Raw genomic sequence first — 21699 nt, 5'->3', positions numbered from 1 at the left:
TATTTTCTCACGAAATCACTATTTAAACTAAATAAGATTGCAGTATACCTTTAAGGTCCCGACAAAATCGCTTCACAAAATTGTTTCGATTAAAGAATATGTTTTTGTTAATGTTGGGCACAAAACATCATTATAAAAATAGCAGAGGGGGAAATTCGAACTTGGTGATTTACTTAAGTGGGAAACCACACCAAAAAGGTTAAGAACCACTGATCTAACCACACCCTTGGAATATTTCACCGTATATGGTACCTGTCAATGAACACCACTAAAACAGTCACGACTCTTTTGCAGCTGGACAATCACATCAAAACAACAACTCAATGTTAGCTTTGATGAAAGGCAACTTTTCACGGACCCAATGTGAAGTACTTCGGAACAATAACGTTAGCCAGAACTCTAAATTATATGGAAAACATCTACAGAAACTATTAAATTAGATAAAAACCAGAAACTCACCGATCAACAAACTAGCAGCTACTAGATGTTGAGCAAGTCAATCAATCCTAAAAACACCTGCCTTAATTGGCTTTGTAACACAGCGTAATACAGCTCCAACATAGGGAGCGTAGTACTCTCATTAATAAATAGGACATCTAACCGAACAAAACAGTGCGAATATTATCAGAAACTTCCCAACTTCACCCCTATTACATGTTTACCAACAATGAGTGCAATGCCTCCTCCACACTTACGACCCAGATCATCAGCTATGAAAATTATGCATAACCTCCAAACACTTCCAGAGGAAATTCAGCTCATAAAGATTATAAGGCAGGTACGAAAAAAGCATGGACTTAAATCCAGACATGTCGTCTACATTGTAGACTTTGCACTGTGCCTCCCCATAAGAAACCCCGTAAGACGTGTGACTCCCTTCCAAAATGTATGTAGCAAACTTAACTAAACTGAAAACCTATCTGGAAAAGTTTTGCGAAAAATATACCTCAAAATAAACCGATAGTGTAGGAAATATTCGATCAAATTAGGAAATTAAATCAGTTGCAACACACAGAATTATGTGTGTTGTGCAATACGCACAGAGAACCGACTTGACGACTTCGATCAAAACAAGCTCGCACTGGCCACTTGCTTCAATGCTGGGGCAAAAGAACAAATTCGAAATGTCAACACTTTGGCGCAGATACTCAAGGCACATATTACCTTGTCCTAACACAGGAGTGTGGGCAACCTGCGGTCTGCGGGCCACATGCGGCCCTTGGTTAAAGGTGGTGCGGCCTGCAGAGACACTTGGACTTATACAGTGGCAAACGTGGCAAACGAGTCCAATTATAGTGGCAAACGAGTCCAATTATTATATTATATTTTTGAGCAGATTTGTGCGCCCGGTGCCATTTTTCTGCGACTTGACAATATGCTGCGAAAATCAAATGTGAATTTTACTTGTAGAAGGGCATTTTTAGTATGCAACAACGAAAAATCATCTTGTGTTATAAAAGGTGCGGCCCGCGATCTAATTATCGCAATTGTATTTGGCTTCATGGTAACAAAGGTTGCCCACCCCTGTCCTAATATGCGATACAGCGCATTCAGTGACTGGCTTCAACAAATATCTGATCAAATTTAACGTTTGAGCCGTGCAAATCATACGACAACATATATACTGTACGTCATCTTTATGATGTAACTTAATTAACACCATTCAGATTAGTTTTTTCCATTCTTTCCGTTGATAAAACGCATTTTTTTAATATTTACGTCCCAATCTGAATATATATGGATGTATTTTAGCGAAAAGCAACAATGAGCCTGATTATATGTTAATTAAAATCCCGAAAGTTATTAAGAACACCAGGCTAAACTGTAAATTGTACGGAATTTTACAGGATTGCCTTGCATATAGACTAGAAATTTTATAATAGATTGGTGGGATTTGTAACAGAAAAGACGATCTTGCTTACAATTGTGATTGGGAAAATTTGACTTTTTTTGTTTTTCTAAAACTCTAATGGCAAACAAAAATTTTAGATCGACCAAGCAAAATTGTTCATTATTTAAGAAATACTTACAAGCCTTTAAATCTGCGTTTACATGTATACATTCAATTGTTACATGGGTTTGCTTTAATCACTAAATCAGAGCGGGCTACAAACAATTGGATTAATTGGCATATGATACACTTCACACAATAAAGAATGAATTTTCAACGAACAATGAAACACCAATATGGCTATCGCGCAAGTTTCAGCATCTATGCACCCAACAAATCTTGTGCAATAATTGCCTGGTATTAATATACAGTTTTGCAACAATTGCCTGGGGGCCACGGGTGTACAGCCTGTAAACCCGTGGGCTGAATGTGCGGCCGTATATGGCCCACTAAACCAGTTTAATACATAACTAACGATTTCTCGGGGGAAAAGGGGGATTTCCTAGCAGATTTATCGTGTAAACAACCTTGGTTTAAAAATGCATGTAACTACTCTGGTGCTAGCAGTGGTGTGCTTGATGTATGAGGTTTGTTGTCGTCTTCGTCCCCTGATTCGACTTCCAACCTACGATTCCTTGAAGACATAGGAAAACACAACACAATGCCAACAAACATTGTGGCGCTTTGAAAGGACGATACTCCCAAACTTCTCCAGGCTATAAACACAAGCCTTCCAAACACTCCAATTAGTAAAGCGACAAATGTTTGTATTCCAGTCATCCAAGTGTTGACCAGCGTTTCGTCCACCGGGTAGGTCAACTGTGTGGCCATTTCAAGCAAAACAACATCAGAAAACCCGGTAAAAAATCCAAAGAACGCATTGCTTACATACAGTCCTGGTTTGTGTTTGTGCATCAAACTGACGGCGATACCAACTGTGGACAAAAAGTCACCGGTCACTCCACCAATCGCTAAATATTTGTATTTTTTGCAGCGATCCACAACTTTGCCACCAACTCCTAAACCAATCATGGCAAATAGGGCGAATACAGACATTACATACCCACCCAGCGTTGATGATTTTACTTGTCGTGGCATGTGAACATCAGCAATCATTTCCGATAGCAACATATTTTGAATCAAAGGCATTTGGAAAACAAATCCGATCACGATACAGACTAAAACAAACGACAAATTGGTAAAAAGCATTCTTGTTTCATTCCAAAAATCTAACACTGTTTTCCCAACTCTTTCATTTATGCTTTTTAGTTCTTGTGCAGGTGTTGGTGGAGTTGGCGGTTTGTCAGTAATAAAGATCGCAAATAAAATGGTTATAACCGCCGAAATGCCGAGTAGCGATCCGTACACCATACGCAAGGATGTTTGTCCCACAGTGAGTTCGTCTAAAGTTAGATGGCTTGTGTTGTACTTGGTGCGATTCGACAAGTGAGATATTATGTAGGTAGGCACAAGAAAACCGAATCCATTGCCAATAAACATCCCGATAATGTTGCTTGCTATTGCAGTTCCTACTTGGTTTTCGGGGAACCATAGGACAGCATAAGTCGAAGGGCCAACGACAACAAAATTTGCCGAAAGTCCGCATAAGATCTGCCCGATCACGATTAAAGCAAATAAAGAACGTTTTAGCAGCGAAAGGGTTACGAATAGTAATCCAACTGTTGAGCTTACTGCAATAATCAAAAGAATTGCCCTTAGGCCAACTTTGCCTTTAAAGATCAGCCATGCAAGTGGAAGTGTGATAACTATAGCGCTGATGTTTCTTGCGTTGGTGATCCAATCGACTTGTGCGTGTGAGGCGTTGAAGAACTGAACATAGAAACTGCTGATTTGTCCATAACTGGCAAAGGATATTCCGGCTAAGAATTGCAGAATAAATATTCCAACTAGAAATGCCCACCTTCGCTTGTACAGCTTGAAATCTGATTCAGTATTGTGCATTTCACCCATTTTTGATTAATGATACCAGGAGCTGAACAATTCTATTTCATAAATAGATTTCGGTGCAATAATTGTTATTATTTTCCTGAGGGTAAAAAACGGCTTATTTTGCGTATGTTGGCCTATATGTGTATAGGCGTTTCCTATTTTATATTCCAAGATAAGCTAAGATACGTTCATAACCTTTATTGGTTTCTGCAGTCAGAAACGTATGGTTTCCCATCCTTGTAAAGCAGAGAAAAATACGCAAATAATACAAAAAAACAAGTTTGGACATTGTTTAAAAATGTTCATTCTTTAAGGGGCTGGTGGGAAAAAAAGCTACAGGGACAAAACAGCAAATGGCACCTTAATATGGCACGTTCTATAATCTGACCAAAATTTACCCGGTTAAGACATTGTTTACCAAATTTGTGTAGTTAGGTTATTTCGACGTAGCCCAGTTCAGCCCATCAGATTCACTTGAAGGAACGTCGCCTCAAAGTTTCTAGGACGCCGGTTCGCACCGGTTCTATAGAACCGTCTCACGATATTTTATGAGACCAGCGAACCCGTAGTATGCATTACTGGTTACCGTCAATGGACTTTTTGTAACAGAAACGGCTGAACAATATTACTTTTGTGATAGAACTGGCTGACAAAAATTTTAAATCCCACCACTAGGCCTACCCTATACGTCCTATTTTGGGAAAACATGGCCATTTTTCAAAAAATAACTTGTTCTCTGAGGACATTCAAAATGCTCAACTGTCTTTCGTTTTCATTTTTTTTACTTCTGCTATAAATTGTTAGGCATCTCAAAACAGTTAAAATGTAGGCTACTGCCAGCTTGCCAACTTGGCAACAGACGGCAGTGTTGTGTTTAGAGTATTCATTGAAATGAACAGGAAGTTAGCTCCACGAACTGATCTTACAGTACCATTTAAGTCAGTGGTTCTCAAAGTATGGGTCGCGACCATAACATGGGTCGCGCAGGGTCAAAAAATGGGTCGCGCTATGGTGATTCAGTTCTGCCCAAACGAACTTTTTTCATTTCATTTTTAAAGTATTTTTAATTCTCCATCATGGCTGAATTATTGCATCATAAGCATTTTATGTGGCTTCATCTCAGTAACTTGGAGTATTGCATCATAAGTGGTCTTCTGAAAGTTTTGATGGCAGAGTATAGCCATAGCCAAGTACAGCCTCAACCACGTTGTACAGTAAAATAAACCAATCATTACCGCTTACAGACAATAGCCTTCCAATTTTACTGTTACGCACATGGCGATTGTAACGTCATAGCATGGGAAATAATAGGACAAGTTAATCATGCGAAACTGAACTTGGAGATGTAACAGTTAGCGTTCAAGGATGAGTTAGTATTCGTACAAGGAAAAAAAATACATTTTTGTTGTTTGAGGCTTGGGTCGTAATATGCACATAAAGTTAAGATTTGGGTCGCGCTCAAAAAAGTTTGAGAACCACTGATTTAAGTGCTTGAAATTTGCAAAAATTTAGGGGAAAAGTAGCTATTGACTATTTTTTAGGGCAGGGGTTCTTAAACTGGGGGCGCGCCCCCCTAGGGGTGTGTGAAGGGTTCGCAAGGGGGGCGCAGCACAATCTGGCTGCAAAGTTTTCACTTGCAAACAATTGTAAATTAATGCATTGGAATTATGTCGGCACTGATTTCGAACTTTTTGTTTAAAGTAAACGCTTCATTACTCTGAAATGGATGTCCAGTTGTACTAACATAACTTTTCTGCACTGCGGGCCGGATACGTTCGCGCGTGCCGCATAGTTTACATGCCCTAGTGCCGTCTTCTCAAGCTTAGCACACGAGACTATTTTTATAGGGGCGCCAAGATTATTTTTTTTGGTCTTTTTAAAAATCTGTTAAATTGTATAGTTAGTCTCATCTTACAAGGAATGTTTGTATATTACGTCACAAGTAACACAATAAGGCAATTGTTTGCGCACAATTAACACTTTTTGTTTTGTCTGTGACGTAATAAACTGGCTTTGGATCAATCCTGGGCGTTGCAATCCTATAAAAGTCGGTAATATTAATTTTACATGTCGTAACAGTAAACTTTCGCAAGGAGTAGATTAATTTTTGACAGTAACAAAGTTATCAATACGTTTTGGCAAACCTAAAAAATGGGATCGCGGGCCGTAGTTTGGTGACCCCTGTACTATATAGTCGGCTGCACATTTTTTATTCGTTCGCAATTTCGCATTAGAGATTGCCTTGGCTTTGAGTGAATCAATATTTTCTGGGCAACATATGCGTAGTTTACAAGAATACTGGCACCGTGGCTCTGTGCGCGCGCTTTTTTTGCAACTTATCAGTGTTGAAATGGCTTTTTCTAACGATTGGAACTAACTTGACCAGTGCTGGATTAACCTATAAGCAATATAAGCACGTGCTTAGGGCATCAAGTAGAGGAGGGGCACCACAGAAATGGTTTCTATAGGTAAATTATTAAATCTGACAAAAAAACTACAACTATATTCAAAATGTAATGAAAATGAATAAGTTATGTTTATAAAGCGAAAAAATCAAATAAAATAACTGACAAAAGGGATTGATTGCGTGCTATATGACGTAACAACGTTGCGTTGCTCTGTTTGTTAAAACCTAAAACAGTCAAGACTCATGGGTGCCCAACCCGTCGATCTCGGACTGATATCAAGTCGATCGCGAGGGATTCAGAAAGTTATTTAAAATAATTGTTTTGTAATGCGTTTTTAGGGAATGTTGCCCTACATAGATGACTAACATGACTTTATTGTGAAAGTTATTCATTAGGATATGTTCACACCACAAATACTCCGTCGACGCTTTACATCCCAAAAGTCACAAAAGTAATAGTTACGTCACAAAAATAATAGTTACAGTAGTAATGGTTACTTTGTGCTGGTACTTTTTGTATTATCAAGATTAGCATCGGATGAATTATAAAAAATTAAGTTCAATGCAGTGTAAAAAGTCACACCCAAACCACGATAAAAAAGGTAAAACAGGGCTCGGAAAATGCTAGTTTTCCTTTGGTAATACACACATAGTCTTGCCATGGGCGCCGGCAGAAAATTTTGCAAGAGGGGGCACATTTTGGCCGATACTTTACCGCATCAAGAATTTGTTACATATGAAGCCATAAATCGTGTACTTCACAATTGAGTTGCTTAAAAGTTAAAGCATTGAACGATGTCACAAATCCCCACGCTGCCACTTTAATTAGGTTTGCTGCTAAATATGTTAAATTGAGGTACACTGAAATTCCAAGGGGGGGGCAAGTGCCCCCTCTTGCCCCTACGTGGCGGCGCCCATGAGTCTTGCATTATCTTGTTAGTTTGCATTGAAATGGTAGATCCCGAGAGTTGGACTACACTACCCCAAACGTCGATCTTGAGTCAAAAAAGATTGGGCACCCCTGGTCAAGACAGTAAGGCAATGCTTAGTTAATAGCATGCTGTTTGTCATGCAAATAGCATGCAAACACATATTCGCGTATTGGCAAACGTAAATTAAACACGACGCTAATAGGGCAACTAGTATGTTTTACAATTGGGCAACAGTGCTGAGACTGGGGAAGGCAGCGGCAAAATTAGGCGTTTTTAATTGAGTTGGAATATTTCTGACATTCTGAAACCAATCTGCAAGTTTAATATCAGCTAAGCTTATAGTCTATTACCCTTGCTGTATATTATGTTAAAATCGAAATCTCGATGAATAATTTTGTTTTTACGTTTATATTTCGAATTAAAAATGGTGTAAGGGGCACCAAATTGTTTTAGTGCTTAGGGCCTCTAATGGTGTTAATCCGGCCCTGAACTTGACAGTAGTTTAAGGCGGACCTACGATGTATATGTTGTTTTCAAAAAAACAAGACAAGCATCATCAGTGCTAACGTTTTTTAGGGGGGCGTGAGAATAAATAAATAGTGTCAAGTGGGGCACGGCCGAAAAAGTTTAAGAACCCCTGTTTTAGGGCAATATTTTTAAGTGTGCTTCATCGAAAAAGCTTTCCAATTTAGTTTAGATTTTGGCACCGTTTGTGGGGCAAAACAGGGCTTGGAACCACACTGGTTGAAAGTCGAAGTCTACAGAAAACTACAAGACTGATTTGTATGATTCTACAATGGTGTCGTCATCAATCAACGATCCGGTTAGCAATTATTTGTTACGTATTTAGATGCTTCCTGTTTCGCTGCTTGCAACCGTATCCATGTAATTCTCTCTCGTTTCAAGGTCGCATATACTCTGGCAACTCTCTTATGGGCTTCAGGTGAACTATTGAGATGTGATACGGTATATTTGCTGATTTGTCTGGGATGGTTGTGTGCTCGCGGATAAAATGTCGCTGTTTGACATTGCACGTACGTTCCCTGCCAGATTCTGCACGTACAACTAACTAACAGCTGCGAACGAACAATCCAGAAAGTTATCAGTTATCACACCCTAACAAAGCGACAAATGTTTCTTTCTCCGAATATAAAATGTCTTGGAGCTAACCATTGTTTTACAGTATAGAATAGAAACACACCTAAGAAGCACTGCATTAATGGCACATTAGAACGAGATTAGCCTTTGAACTCCAGAGTCCAGATCGTTGGCTATTATTTGTCGGCCGTGGTTGCATTGCATTGCAGGTATAGTGTTGGCTAGAGGAGATGGCTACTTCGGGTATACCAGCATGCAAAAGCATAAACCAGCCGTAGTGTTTGAGGAAATTAAATAATTTAAAATGGCCAAAAAACTTGGCCTGTTTTTTTTTGTTATTTTGTCAGGAAAGATGTTTTGCACACAAATATTGTTTACATATTGAAAATGCTTGAAAAGCTGGGGCCTCAGGGCCAGGGTTGTGGCACTGACTTTCAGTATGAAAAAGTTGTAATTAAACTTATTTTATGACCACAAGATATGAGGTTCTGTTTGTTTGTGACTCAATTGTGAACTAGGATATCTAAGCTGTATTTGACCAGAAAGTTCAATTGATGTTGATTTGTTTTATTTAGTACCTATTTTCTTTCATCATAATGCTGCGTGTATTTACTAAATCCCTTTCTGTTGGTCGCTCACTTTCGGCCCCAGTAATGTCGCGCTCAATGACATATGATGGTTCCATCAAAGACGAAGGTGGAAAATTGGCAAAGAAAGCAGCAGCTGATGAGAGCCAGTACATACGCCAAATTGAACGGGAGCAATGGAAAGCCTTAAAACAGCATCATACTGATGAGATTGAAGAGCACAAACACGACATTAAGCGGTTGCAACAGAGAATCCAGGAGCATGAAGACCGTTTGGAAAAGATTACTCACCATGAAGGAAAAAAATAACATTGCTGCAAGAAATAAAACAGTCTGACAATGTTGTAATTAAAATTCCTTTGGTGATTTATGTATGATATCAACTTAATGTTTTGCAAACCAAAATTTGAAAATGCTTTGAAGTTCATTGTGTAAATGTATGGTTCCTTTGTTATGTTAGGATACATAAACAAGTAGGTTTAACAGTGTATAAAAATGACCAATCAAAACTTGCTGTCATCTGCTGAACTGAAAGAAGAAGGAAACAAGTTTTTCAAAGCTGGAGAATATGTAGAAGCTGCCAAATGTTACTCTGATGCCATTTCTCAGTGCGAGGACAAAAATGAAAAACTTGTGTACTACAAAAATCGTGCTGCTTGTTACCTAAAATTGGTAAGTTGTGTATAATGTATGTCCTGGAAATGTAATGGTAACACTTTTGGTTGACAACAATGTTGTTTTTGGGTTTATAGGACCGATATCAGGAGGCTGTGGATGATTCTACCAAAGGTTGGTTTGCATTTATTTGCTTGTCAAAAATAGATTGGGTAAAATATGCCTTGTCACATTATTATGGGTCCCCTTCCCTGAAGGGGACACATATGGTTTTTGTCTATATTTTTTTTCTTTTTTTCCGTCTAACGCGGATTTGTTCCCACGTTTTGGTTAAGAAAGAATGGTTCAAACTTTTTCAAATTTACACACATTATAGATATTGGTCTAAAGATGGTCCATGTGAATTTTGACCTCGTTTGATCCCTCGGTTCACCCACAGCCCCCAAAACGTGAAATTTTTAAAATGGCTGTACTTGCTGAAGTACTTCATTTAGGAGTCATATGCTTTGTTGTTTGGTGCAATATAAGGCATTTCAAAGAATTTTATACTTTAAAAAAAGATTTACCCATTTTTACCCCTTAAACCCCAAAATATTCGTTTGTGTCTAACGCTGGTTTGTTTAATGCGATTGGTCAAGAAAGAGTGCTTTAAATTTCTTCAAATTTGCACAGATGTTAGTTATTGTTCCGAATTTGATCCTCCTGAAGTTTGACCCCAAACGACCCAACGGTTCACCCACAGGCCCCCAAAACGAAAAAAATTAAAAACGGCTGTACTGACCCAAGTACATAATCTGAGGGTGTCATGCTTTGTTGGTTGGTGCAATGTAAGCTATTCTAAAGAATTTTGTAACTTTTTATTGGATTCACCCATCTTTACCCCTTAAATCCCCAAATAATAAGCTTTAGGCCAGAAATACAAGCCCTGATGTGCTGAAATGTTAAACAATTGTTTGCAGTAGGTTATTCGTTTAATATTTAAAAAATTTGCCTTAATCGTCCAAATAGTTACTTTTACAGCCCATAATATGTGTACACTGTCAGTCAGATAGAAGTCTCATCTCTCAAGGTAGTAATTCACTTGTTTACGATTAAGGCCGGTGAATGCAGCGGGAGTGCTCAGCTTGACGTCCGGATGGACGTTTTACGTGACAGTCATGTTGGTGATTAGAAATCAGCTGTTTTTGCGCATCTATGCTATGTCGTTTTATTAAGTTATCAAGCAAATTTTCAGGTTTGGAAAATTGTGTTTAAAAACTGACCTTGAACGACAATATCAAGGTCAAAGCATGAGATTAAATTGAAACTATTTTTTCCTGTTTTTATTTACTGTTTTTTTGTAATTATATGACGATAATGATGCAAAAAGAATACGGACAAAACTTTTAAAGTTGGGTTTAAGGCTAAAGTTGGGTTTAAGGCTAAAGTTGGTTAAGTTTTTCCTTAAGAATCTAAAAATAACCAGGATGTTTGTTTACCATAAATCCGCTCAAACACGTGTGTGGGGACCCATTCGTTTTTGCTTGCAAAAACAATCATATGTGTAGATCAAATGATGTGTATAGTAAATTGGTAAATATCTAACAATGATTGTGCCCTATTTTTACTGTTACCAAATTGCATATACATATGTGTGGGGACCCATTAGATTATGCTTGCAGAAACAATTATGTTATAAACTGCCAGGAAAAAGATAGGGACCCAATGAAATGTAGGTGCCAAATAGATATCCATTATAAATATAGTAAATGGTATATATATGTGATACATCGTTAAATATGATGTAGTATGTATAAACTGGCAATATATAGGAAAACCACTATTCTAGTTTGTTATATGTGTGATTGAAATTAATTGGAGTTCTAAATAATTTCCCAATAAAACCTTTTTTTACAGCTCTGACCATATCTGGATCTGACACAAAAGCTCTTTTCCGTCGAGTGCAATCATTGGAGAAACTTGGACAGTTTAGTGATGCTTATGTTGATGCCAGGAGATTGTACAAAATTGAACCAAAAAACAAGGCAGTGCAAGAAATGTGCTTTAGACTGCGAAATATCATGGAAATGAAGGTGCTTAACCATAAGTTTTATTAAAGCAATAACTTTCCACTATTAACACTAAACCTCTACCAGACTTTCTTGCCTAAGCTAGTTATGTTGTGATTATGTATTTGTTCAGTTACATGCAGTGGTGGGATTAAAATTTTTTGTCAGCCGGTTCTATCACAAAAGCCATATTTTTTCAGCCGGTTCTGTTACAAAAGTCCACTGACAGAAACCAGTAATGCTAACCGGTTCGCTAACCTTATAAAATTTCGTGACGCAGTTCTATAGAAGCGGTGCGTACCAGCTGAATCCCACTACTGGTTACATGCATTCTGCTCATTGTAAGAAAATCTATGATTTATTTCCAGATGTTTGAGGAGAATTCGACAGAAAATAGAGTGAACTCAATGTTAAAAATCCTTTTTGACAAAACAAGTGACAAAGACAAACGCCAAAAAGCAGGAGACAACCTAGTTGTTCTTTCACGAGATGAGGCAGGAGCTGAACGAATTTTTCGAGAAGGAGGACCAGCTGCTTTGACGGACTTACTTGAGCAACCAGACCCATATGTTCGACTTTCTGCTATTCGAACTTTATCAGCCCTTTGTAATGGTCATCAAGCACGGGTAAGAAAATATTTTTTTACTACATGCAACTGTCTTTAAAAGTTTACTTAATGGTACCTAAAAACTTAAGCTTTGTACTTGGTTGATTTATTACTTTTTTGAAACTTGTGTGTTTAAAGCAAAAATAGCTCGGACAACTATTCTTAAAAACTCTCAAAAGAATGTTGCAAAAATTTTTATGAGTACATGTGTTGTAGCTTTGGATTCAACAATTACTTGCATTACAGGCCATTGTCCTTCTAAGAGAAGTTGGTGTTGAGCGAATGTGCTCCTGTATGGGGTCAAAAGATGCCACTGAAGAGATGTCAATGGCTACTCTGCACTTGTTTCAGTCTATTGCTGATTCCTTGAACAGTCAAGACAAAGTGAATCTTCGTGGCACAGAAAATGCCATGAGAGCAGGTAAGCTTTTAATTTAATATCAGTTAACTTAAAAAAAACTTTTGCACAAAGAATTCACTAAAAAGTGGGATTAATTTAGTTTGGTGTCCTTCTTGGATGAGTAGTTGTCTTCACTGGGATCATGCAATTAATATTTTTCGCAGACTATGCTAAGGATCTGATGGCAATCCTGGTATCTTTGAAAAATATGTTGGCAGACAAGGAGGTTTCTGCTCAAGGTCGTGACAATGCAGTGTCACTAATCGCTAAAAATATTCCAAGAAAAGACCTCAGAGCAGGCAACAATGGCCGAACAATGGCCTTTTTGGAAATTGGAGGTACTGCCATACTTTACTGGTAATAAATCTGCCTTTTGAGCATTTGAAATTATTAAGTTCATTTTTATAGGGCTGCAAACACTGCTGGAAATTGCTAGCTTTGGTTTCAAACCTGATGTGGCACCGGTTGATATCACACCAAACACACGACTAAACTGTGCTGTTGCACTGACTAAACTTTATGATGATTTGGGTGGAGATGCTGCTCGTACAGTTTGGGATGAAAAAGTTCGCCAATACTTGCAGTAAGCTTCAAAATTTCATACACTAAAATGTGTTTTAACAGTTGATCAAACATGGTGATATTTTTTACCCAGGTCATTGTTTTCCTCTGGTTCCATGACAGGCAACATGCAAGCTATGTCTGTGTTGACTTGTCTACTTCAGGGACCTTTTGACAGCGGACAAAAAGCTTTAGGTATGAAGGGAGTGTTGGAGACTATGGTGGCTATGACTGGAGCAGAAGAAGAGATTGTACAGGTTAGAAAATGGAGGTGTTTTGTTTTACTTTAATACAAACCATTTTAATTTTCATACAAACATTGTAACAGCTGTTATTTTTGCTAGTCAACAGCTAACCACTTAATTTGCCAGGTTGTACACTTTTAATGCAGTTTACCTACCATTTCTGCCATTTTTAGTTCGAAACTGTTCAGCAATGTGCGATTATGTTTCCATTCTTAACATTTGTTTTCTTATTAGTGGGACCAAGTTATTTAAAATTTAACAATCTAATTTCCAATTTTTTTTTAGATTGCTGCAATTGAAGCAATCATTACATCAACTTCGAAGCAAAACAAAGCAACCTTTGTTGTGGAAAATGGCGCCACGCTACTTAAAGAATTATTCAAGAACACAAAATCGGACGGCGTTAAGATTCGTGCATTGGTTGGTCTTTGTAAACTCGGCTCGTCTCACGGTACTGACGTCAGCATGCGTGCATTTGCCGATGGATCGTCACAAAAACTAGCTAAACAGTGTAGAAAGTAAGTTTTCTAAAAAAAACGATTTGACCACTTAACCGCTTTCTTAATTTGTTTGACTATACTTGTTTGCATTCGCACATTTTTTCAGTTTTTAATGAAATTTCCTTAATTTAGATTTCTTGCTAACCCGGCCAAAGATTTTGATCTCCGCAAGTGGGCAGCAGAGGGTCTCTCGTACCTTACCCTTGATGCCGATGTCAAAGAGGACTTGTGTCGTGACCAGGAAGCACTGGACGCTTTGTTTCAGCTCGCTAAGTCAAAGGACAAGACTGTGATGTACGGTGTGGTGAGCTGCCTGGTTAACTGCACCAATACATACGACAAGAATGACGATGCTGTGCCTGAGATGATTGAATTGGCAAAATACGCAAAACACCATATTCCAGAGGAGCACGACAAGGTAAGATGAAATATGCCATTTTTTGTAGCTTAGGCTTTATGTATGTTAAAGTTAACTATATTTATATGTATGAATGAACTATTGCTTCTGACGTAAAATCACCTTTTGCATGTAGTCGTAGCATCACCAATCTCTAAATATATTTAATCAGAATATCAAGCATCTTCTAACAACTCGTCTCAGTTATATATTGGCAGTTTTGGAAACGTGATTAGCTATTAGTGCGTGTATTTGTTGTTTGCAGTAGCAGTACCAGAGAGGTGTTTTCCATTAGCCTCTAGTACTTCCTATATTTAACATCAATTGTAAGCGTTTTAGTTTGTTTTACTGTGTCTTAAGCATGGATTGTGATTTTTTCAGGACAAACCAACATATGTAAAATACCGGGTAAAGTTGCTGGTGGAAGCTGGGATGGTAAACGCACTGGTGGCACTCGCTAATACTGACACCGCATTGCTTACAGATACTTCAAAGGAACTGCTTTGCCGGTAAGTGTTTGCTATGCTCAATCTGGTCTGGACACAATTCCGCTTGTAGGACGTTTCCAAGTCGTTGGTCAATATTTATTAGGTTTTGTTATAAAAGACAAGTTTAGGGAAGGAAGACAACATTTTATTGTAGCAAAAACTTGCAAACCTCTGCTTTGGGTAAAATTCGGCAAAATCTGTTGTGCGAATGACGTATATATGTGTTTAGTCAACGAAGCTACCCAATGACCAACTTCACACACTATACTTAATCAACTAAACTATAAACTAATAAAGTTCGGTTATGTTATGCGTTTGAAAGACTACAAATTATCTTTATTATTTGCAGAGTGTTCTTGGTAAGCGTTGAAAACGAGGAGAACCGAGGTCTTGTGGTAGCAGCAGGTGGTGGGAAATGTCTTGTACCTCTCTGTACTGAGGGAACACAAAAAGGCAAACGTTGCGCGGCGCAGGCGGTTGCTCGGATCGCAATCACATCCAACCCGGCCATCGCTTTTCCGGGACAACGGGTAAGTTTAAAACGACATTTATCACTATGAAAGACTGCAACAGTACTGGCCCCAAAGGTCGTGCAATAAATCCTTAAACTATAATTCTCAGCGACTAACCGGTGATTGATACAAATAACACAAAATGTCACTTGTCTCTGAAAGAAAGTTCAGCGCTCGTTGAATAGAATGAAAGTTTAAAAATAAAATAAACGTTATCTATCCCCAACCATGACAAACTATTTGAAAAAAAAACTTCTTTTTTTGAGTAACATAAGACAATAAGCTTAAAGCATCACTGCAACTGTGGCAAAGATTTTTATTATTTCCACTATTGCAGTCACTGGAATGTGTTCGAGTTCTCAAACAACTTCTTCATCCTGAATGCGACTCGCTTCAGAATTTCGAAGCTCTCATGGCTCTTACAAACCTGGCAGGAATGGATGACACCCACAGGTGTGTGTAACTTATCATCAGTTTTTTACTGTTTATAGTTTACCCTGAAGCTAGTTTTTCGTAGAAGGTAAGATAATAATACGTGAGTACAATTATTTTCAGTATTGTTTGTTTAAATATAATTGCAAAAAACTACTTTTCCTGCATTGAACTTTTTATGCTTTGAATTACAGGCGGCGAATCATCCGCGAGAAGATGTTAAGTGAAGTTGAAAGTTACATGCTTGAAGATCATGAGTATTTGAGAAGATCGGGAACAGAACTATTCTGTAATCTCTGCATGTGTCAAGAGGTAAGGACCTAAAAGAATAATGACCATTACAGAATAACATCAGGGCAAGCTCCGAGTTTGGCCAATCAGCAAGTATTATAAAACAAAAACAACACATTGCTTCTAAATTACTTGAAGCCAATGTGGGGACAATTTCATCTATGATTATAGCGTTCTATTTTGGCGTGCATATTAGTCGAGGAAACGGTTATTATAATAAAAATTCTTCTCTTTTCCCAAGATGGTTGAGATCATGGAGCAGGAAAGCCACGAGCGAGTAAAGATCTTCGTACTTCTGTGTAGTGAAGATGATGAAGCAACAAGGAAAGCGGCTGCAGGCGGACTCGCAATGCTCACAGCCAAGAGTGAAAAGATTTGCCGAAAAATACGCGAAACTGTAAGTGATAAAAGTTTTATTATGTTTAATTTACATCGGAATTGTAGACCGGAGGAATTTTACCGATGTTTCAGTCGACTAACGAAGCTTTAGTTTATTGTAAAAAAGTGAAATAACGTTTAGCAAAGAAAGTTTTATGTAGGCGTTTGTTTTCGTAAATAAATGTCATGGGTCACAACACCATGTGTAAGTGTCAAAAACTTGGCTTGTCGGTTTTTTCACGTGACCGTCACTTCTGTTATGTCACACAGAGCAAATCGTGGTTGGAGAATCTTTCGATTGTTTCTTTGGATGAAAACCTTGAAATCCAACATCGTGGTTTGGTGATTGTGTACAACATCGTCAGTAATTGCAAGTTCTCTGCTGAAGACATTGTGGCAAGGTAAATGGTTTATAAATGTGTTGTGGTGGTACAGCCTATGCATTGGCTTGTCTGCAGTGTTACGCAACATTTCTATATTTTGATATTTCGTTTAAACGTAAGTTTTTCGTTGCAGTAATATTTTGGAAATTCTCATCGTAATGTCCAAAGACGAATCACCAGCTAAATCGAAAGCTCGTGCGACCGCTATCGCCGCCTTGCGGAAGTTAGAAGATGATAAATTTATCCAAGCAACCGGGTTATGACGTCATACAATGCTGCCCACTCAAGCATGAACAACACGTCACGCACACAATCATACAACAGCTGCCTTGGTATTTCATTTTGATCAAATTTGCCCTGCTGCTGAAGTAAACGGGGTTTGTTACTTGGCAACGCTTCTGTCAAATGCTTTGTTTATTTTCAAAATCATTGTCTTCAAAGTTTTGTAGTTTTTGGAGCTTATTTGACAGTTCTTTCCCTTTACCGAATCACTGACACAGCACATTTGCATGTGCGCATGCTCTACAAGAATGCAGTGTTACCTACTTTATTTATTTGTATATCGCGCTCTTTTGCATGACTGTGCACTTCAAAATAAAACAAACGATTTTTGCCACCGGTTGTGTTCATTAGGCACCGAATGAAACTTGACAAAATCCGGAGCTTTTACCGAAAAACCTATTCGTCTAACTGTTACATCAAAAAATTGAAATAGTGCAATCTGCATAGAAATCGCACAATTTTGTTGCAACGCTAATTTCTGGAACCATAGCATATCGGGTATACAATATAATCTTTCAAAGTCATTGTCATTCGTTGAGAATGTAGTCGAAAGGAATGGTTTAACCGTAGGATAATTAGCAAACTCTGTTGCGACAACTTCAACTGGTTCGGATTGCTATTATGGATCCAAACCCCTACCCAGGAAAGTCGTGTTTAGACTTGCAACTATCACAAGCGCGGGTCGTCATGTGTCACGTGGTCTTACAGTTTAAATCGTTACGCCCATTCAAAGTGCAGTGACCCGACGTGGGTGAAGTTCAAATCGCTTTTTTAACTCGTGTTGGATGCAACGACACTTTTGCTGTTATTATAGGAAATGCAAGAAAAGAAGTGTTGTCTTTATGTAATGTCTGTTTATGAGGAGAATAGCCTAATACTAAACCGTGTGTTCATCAAATGGGTGGGATTGTCATCGTCGAAACTTAAGTATGTATGTGTGTATGTGTGTATAAGGGTGTGTGTTTGTGTTTATTAAAAAATCGATAAACAAAGAATTCACAGAGATTTACAAATATAACTTTTAGATGTAGGGGTTTGAAACAGCTTTAGTAGCCTATTTAAACAGGAAACGCAAAAACACTGGTCTGACAAAACTTCTCTACTGTCCCCATGCGGATTGGTGGAGCAAAATACACCTCCCTGGTACTCACATTCCAATATCACCCTGTCAGTTTATACGTCGTTTCCACAGAGAGGAACCACTTCAGAGTCGCCCATCTCAACCCGCCGTCATGGTCTTGGCCAAGCTTAGGCAAAATGTTGTCGTTTTCCTATTTCAGGTCCTGCTCCCTGACCTTGCACCTCTCACTGTGCGAGGCTTAGCTCTCATTAGCAGGGTTTTAGCGTCGCGCCTGTGGCATTTGCCCAACATGCTCCTTACTTTTCAAGTTTGTTGTTTTGCCTCTGACACCAGACGTGTCGTGTTGCTGTCTGCGTTTGTTGCACAAATTGCGGGAAGGTTTAAGTTGTTTCTGCGAAATTGGTGACGAGCTTTTATTTTTTTAGAATGTGCAAAAATTTTCACGTCTATTTGTGGAATGTGCAGTGTTTGCTTTTTGCATTTATTTTTTGCAAAATTTTGTCCCAAGCTGTAAAACATATTTTAATGTAACTTACATATTTTAACCAACTATAAATCAAGCCCCTTTTAATTAAAAAATACACACAATTTACAATTTCGGTCTCGGTTTATCACAGATGGCAAACAATTTCGGAAATAGCAATGCCCTTTGATTTGCCTTTCATGGGTTATAATGTAGGTTACTTTACAATACAAAAGTCAAATATTCAATTATAAAAAAATTATAAAATAATAATAGAAAATTCAAGTTTTTGATGTAAGTTTGCGTTCCCTTTTATCAAAGTTGTATACACTTCCACTTGCATTGGCAGATAAACAGTCCCGCTTGCGACCCATAGGCCCTGTGCCAAGTATATTGCCCGTTGACAGTCAAAACTGGGAAGTGCCTGTTGACCTCTTTTCGCATCCAGTATTCACGGATGCCGGTACATTGCCTGCACGCAGGGCGGTCCTGCAATTCACCGCTTCTAAACTCTTCCCCAAAGCGCACGAAAAGCCTTCTCCTATTCCGGTCTTGTACTTGAACTATTGACCTTGTGTCAGACCGCAAAGGTCAAGCACGCAAACTTGGCCACTCCGATTACGGCTCATATTTCCAACCGCTCCCGGTTTCGGGGTCCTGATCACGGCTGTGCGTGCGAAGTGCCGCGTTCTGCATGTCGCTTGCCGCGCATCATTCGTCGCAGGCCTTACGTGAGTGGTGCCGCTCTACTGGTTAGCAGGCGTTGATCGACAAGAGCCTCTTTACGAGATCTCAAAGTTGTGTACCACTAGATGTCGCTATACAGCCAGTTTGTAGTTAAATTACTTGTCACGTTTGTAAACCAAGTAAGAATTTCAGTAATTTTCGCAGATGGGCAGCGTGCTATTCCCTTTACATTGTAACGACAGGGGTCTTCTAATTTAACTACAAATTTTAACTACAAGACAGGGGTCTTCTGTCTTTTCAAGACAACGCAACCCTTTTTCAAGCAGATTGCTGTAGAATGAAGTGTTAGTTTCTGTGTTTTAAAAGAGTCGCGCATGAAAAGTTGTAACATTTATGACAGTATATTCGTGACCCTTAAAAAGATTGGGTTTATTGAAGGAAAAGTTTAAGAAACAAAAGATTTAATTAAAAGAAATGATTTAAATTGCGGTTCATATTACTTCGAAAGCTTACTGGTCATTTTATTTACATGTTCAACACACTCGAACGGCAAATTGAAAAATAATGTTGAGTTGTTATGTTGGGTAAATTTATATTTGGAAGAGGAAAAGATGAATACCTATGCCGTACAATATTTATCCAGCTAATTTTTGTCTTGGGGAAAGTTAAGTGCAACAAAATCGCACTCAGTATACATAAATGTTTGTCTCACAAATGGCAGCTACACCGCTACATAAGAACAGACCAGCGAGTCCCGAGGCAGTTAAACTAATTGGAAAACGAGAAAAACCGCAAATGTCGTCGCCCTTGTCAAAACAACTCTGCAATCCAAAGTTCATCTTATAATCATTGCAGCTCATAACACATTCGCGTGCTTTCCCTTCAACGTGTATCATCACCAACAAGAGCCCTTCCCCACCGAGACAAGTTAATTTCTCATATAGGCCAAGGAGTGGGATCGTGTCGGGCAAGGAGCATCTGTTCATCTGACAACTGAGATTGTTCAGAAATAGAAAAAAAACGCGACCGTCGCGAAAACTTCATCGCATTAGGAGGTCGCGTAGCCCACATATAATCCAGGACCGCTATATGACCTTGGCACCTGTTTCAGTCCGCGCAATAGATTGCATTTGGGAATATGGAGGTGCGCTAATTTAATTGCCACCCAGAAGGGACTCAGACGACGAGTTGGTTCCTTATTCGTTCCCACATGTAGGGGTCAAGGGTGAAATATACATGTCATGTATTGTATATGAAGTATATTGATTTGTTTCCCAAAATTCAGAGGTTGTTGGCCTTGGCATTAATGAAATTTGGGACCTGCTGTATATACAATTCGAGCAAGGTGACAGGTGTTCCAGGACTGAGCTAATTGAATACGACAACCAATTTGCCTTGGAATGTTGTGATTAAACTCAGCAAGTGAGATGATCAAATTCTACACAACGTTTGTAGACGTTTGACAATTTTTAGGTTGTAAGTTTAAGTAAATTTCAACTCTTTTTCCGCAAGTAAACCCTGACACCACCAAAGGCGCAAGTTTCAATATTTTGAACAGATACAAAAACGTCAGAGAAAGTAAGTTTAGCACAACAGAATTAAGAATGTTATGTAATCTTTAAACCATATTTTTTACCATGTGGTTTGTTGTTATTGCCACAAAAGATGTTTGTTCTACCGTTGAAATAGTTGGTTGTTGTGTACAAAATCGAATAGGGCGGCGATTAATTATTGTCACCCGTGAAGGTAAATGTAAAAGGTAGATATTGTAACGCTTTTAGGTTTTAAGCCGACAAAGCCATTTTGCAAGTTTTCCACCAAAATGGAAGTCCTTACCAAAGTTTACCTCCTGTGCTGAGACTTTCAACAACGAGTTTCGCGTGGAAGTTGCCACCAACACCGGGTTATGGTCTCGGCTAAACTTTGACCGTCCAGACAAAGCCGATATGATTGGGCAGCTGGCCCCCGGCCATTGTTGACAGTGACCTTGTCGGCACAAAGCCGTAAGCCTGACCCCGCACTGATCGGATTTGCCGCCCTTTGGGTCCCATTGCTCGCTGTGTAGGGTTTTTCATGCGAAAAAGGCTTATTTCACGAGATCTAATGGATTTTGGGGCTTGACTTATAACTGTTGGTCAATGGTGGGGGTCAGTAGTGATGGCCATTTGGGAAATCAGATATCAGCGTTTCATTAAACATGGAAGGGTTTGTTATAATGCAGTTGGTTTTTCGTGAGACTCTTTTTTGCTATTCCGGTCAAGGGCGTTCTTGGACTGACAATGTTGTAGCCATGCACACGTCTTTATCAATTATTAAGTGTAGCATACACACGTTTACTGCCAAAGTCGTTTGTGTGATATTGAAGGTTTATTTACCACCGGTGTAAAATTATAGTCATTTCTTATAGTCAATCATTTATCTGTGTCCAAGCCTAAAGTGACAAAAAACAGTAAACCGTTCAAAG

The 21699-nt window shown here is 38.7% G+C and overlaps 3 protein-coding genes across 3 annotated transcripts; 2 read left to right on the top strand and 1 right to left on the bottom strand.

Annotated features, from left to right (window-relative positions):
• Positions 1-2439: 2439 nt before the first annotated feature.
• LOC145213043 (choline/ethanolamine transporter FLVCR2-like) lies at positions 2440-3862 on the bottom strand. The gene has a single exon (XM_080081286.1). It carries the CDS (start codon positions 3860-3862, stop codon positions 2441-2443), a length of 1422 nt encoding a protein of 473 aa, XP_079937412.1. The 3' UTR covers position 2440.
• A 4483-nt stretch (positions 3863-8345) lies between these two features.
• On the top strand, positions 8346-9325 carry LOC145213710 (uncharacterized). The gene has a single exon (XM_080082083.1). The coding sequence runs from the start codon at positions 8875-8877 to the stop codon at positions 9172-9174; it is 300 nt and encodes a 99-aa protein (XP_079938209.1). The 5' UTR covers positions 8346-8874; the 3' UTR covers positions 9175-9325.
• Positions 9326-9347: 22 nt separating this feature from the next.
• LOC145213709 (protein unc-45 homolog B-like) lies at positions 9348-17338 on the top strand. The gene is made up of 17 exons (XM_080082082.1): positions 9348-9537; positions 9618-9654; positions 11377-11552; positions 11897-12154; positions 12382-12556; positions 12700-12873; positions 12944-13118; positions 13191-13353; positions 13627-13859; positions 13974-14259; positions 14620-14747; positions 15076-15256; positions 15576-15691; positions 15865-15982; positions 16203-16358; positions 16610-16740; positions 16856-17338. The coding sequence occupies exons 1-17, from the start codon at positions 9361-9363 to the stop codon at positions 16983-16985; spliced, it is 2814 nt and encodes a 937-aa protein (XP_079938208.1). The 5' UTR covers positions 9348-9360; the 3' UTR covers positions 16986-17338.
• Positions 17339-21699: the final 4361 nt, after the last annotated feature.

Source organism: Phallusia mammillata, chromosome 2 (genome assembly GCF_965637545.1).
Source record: "Phallusia mammillata chromosome 2, kaPhaMamm4.hap1.1, whole genome shotgun sequence".
NCBI lineage: Eukaryota > Metazoa > Chordata > Ascidiacea > Phlebobranchia > Ascidiidae > Phallusia > Phallusia mammillata.
The sequence above is the reverse complement of the archived record's forward strand: the minus strand, read 5'-3'. Positions and strand labels throughout refer to the sequence as shown.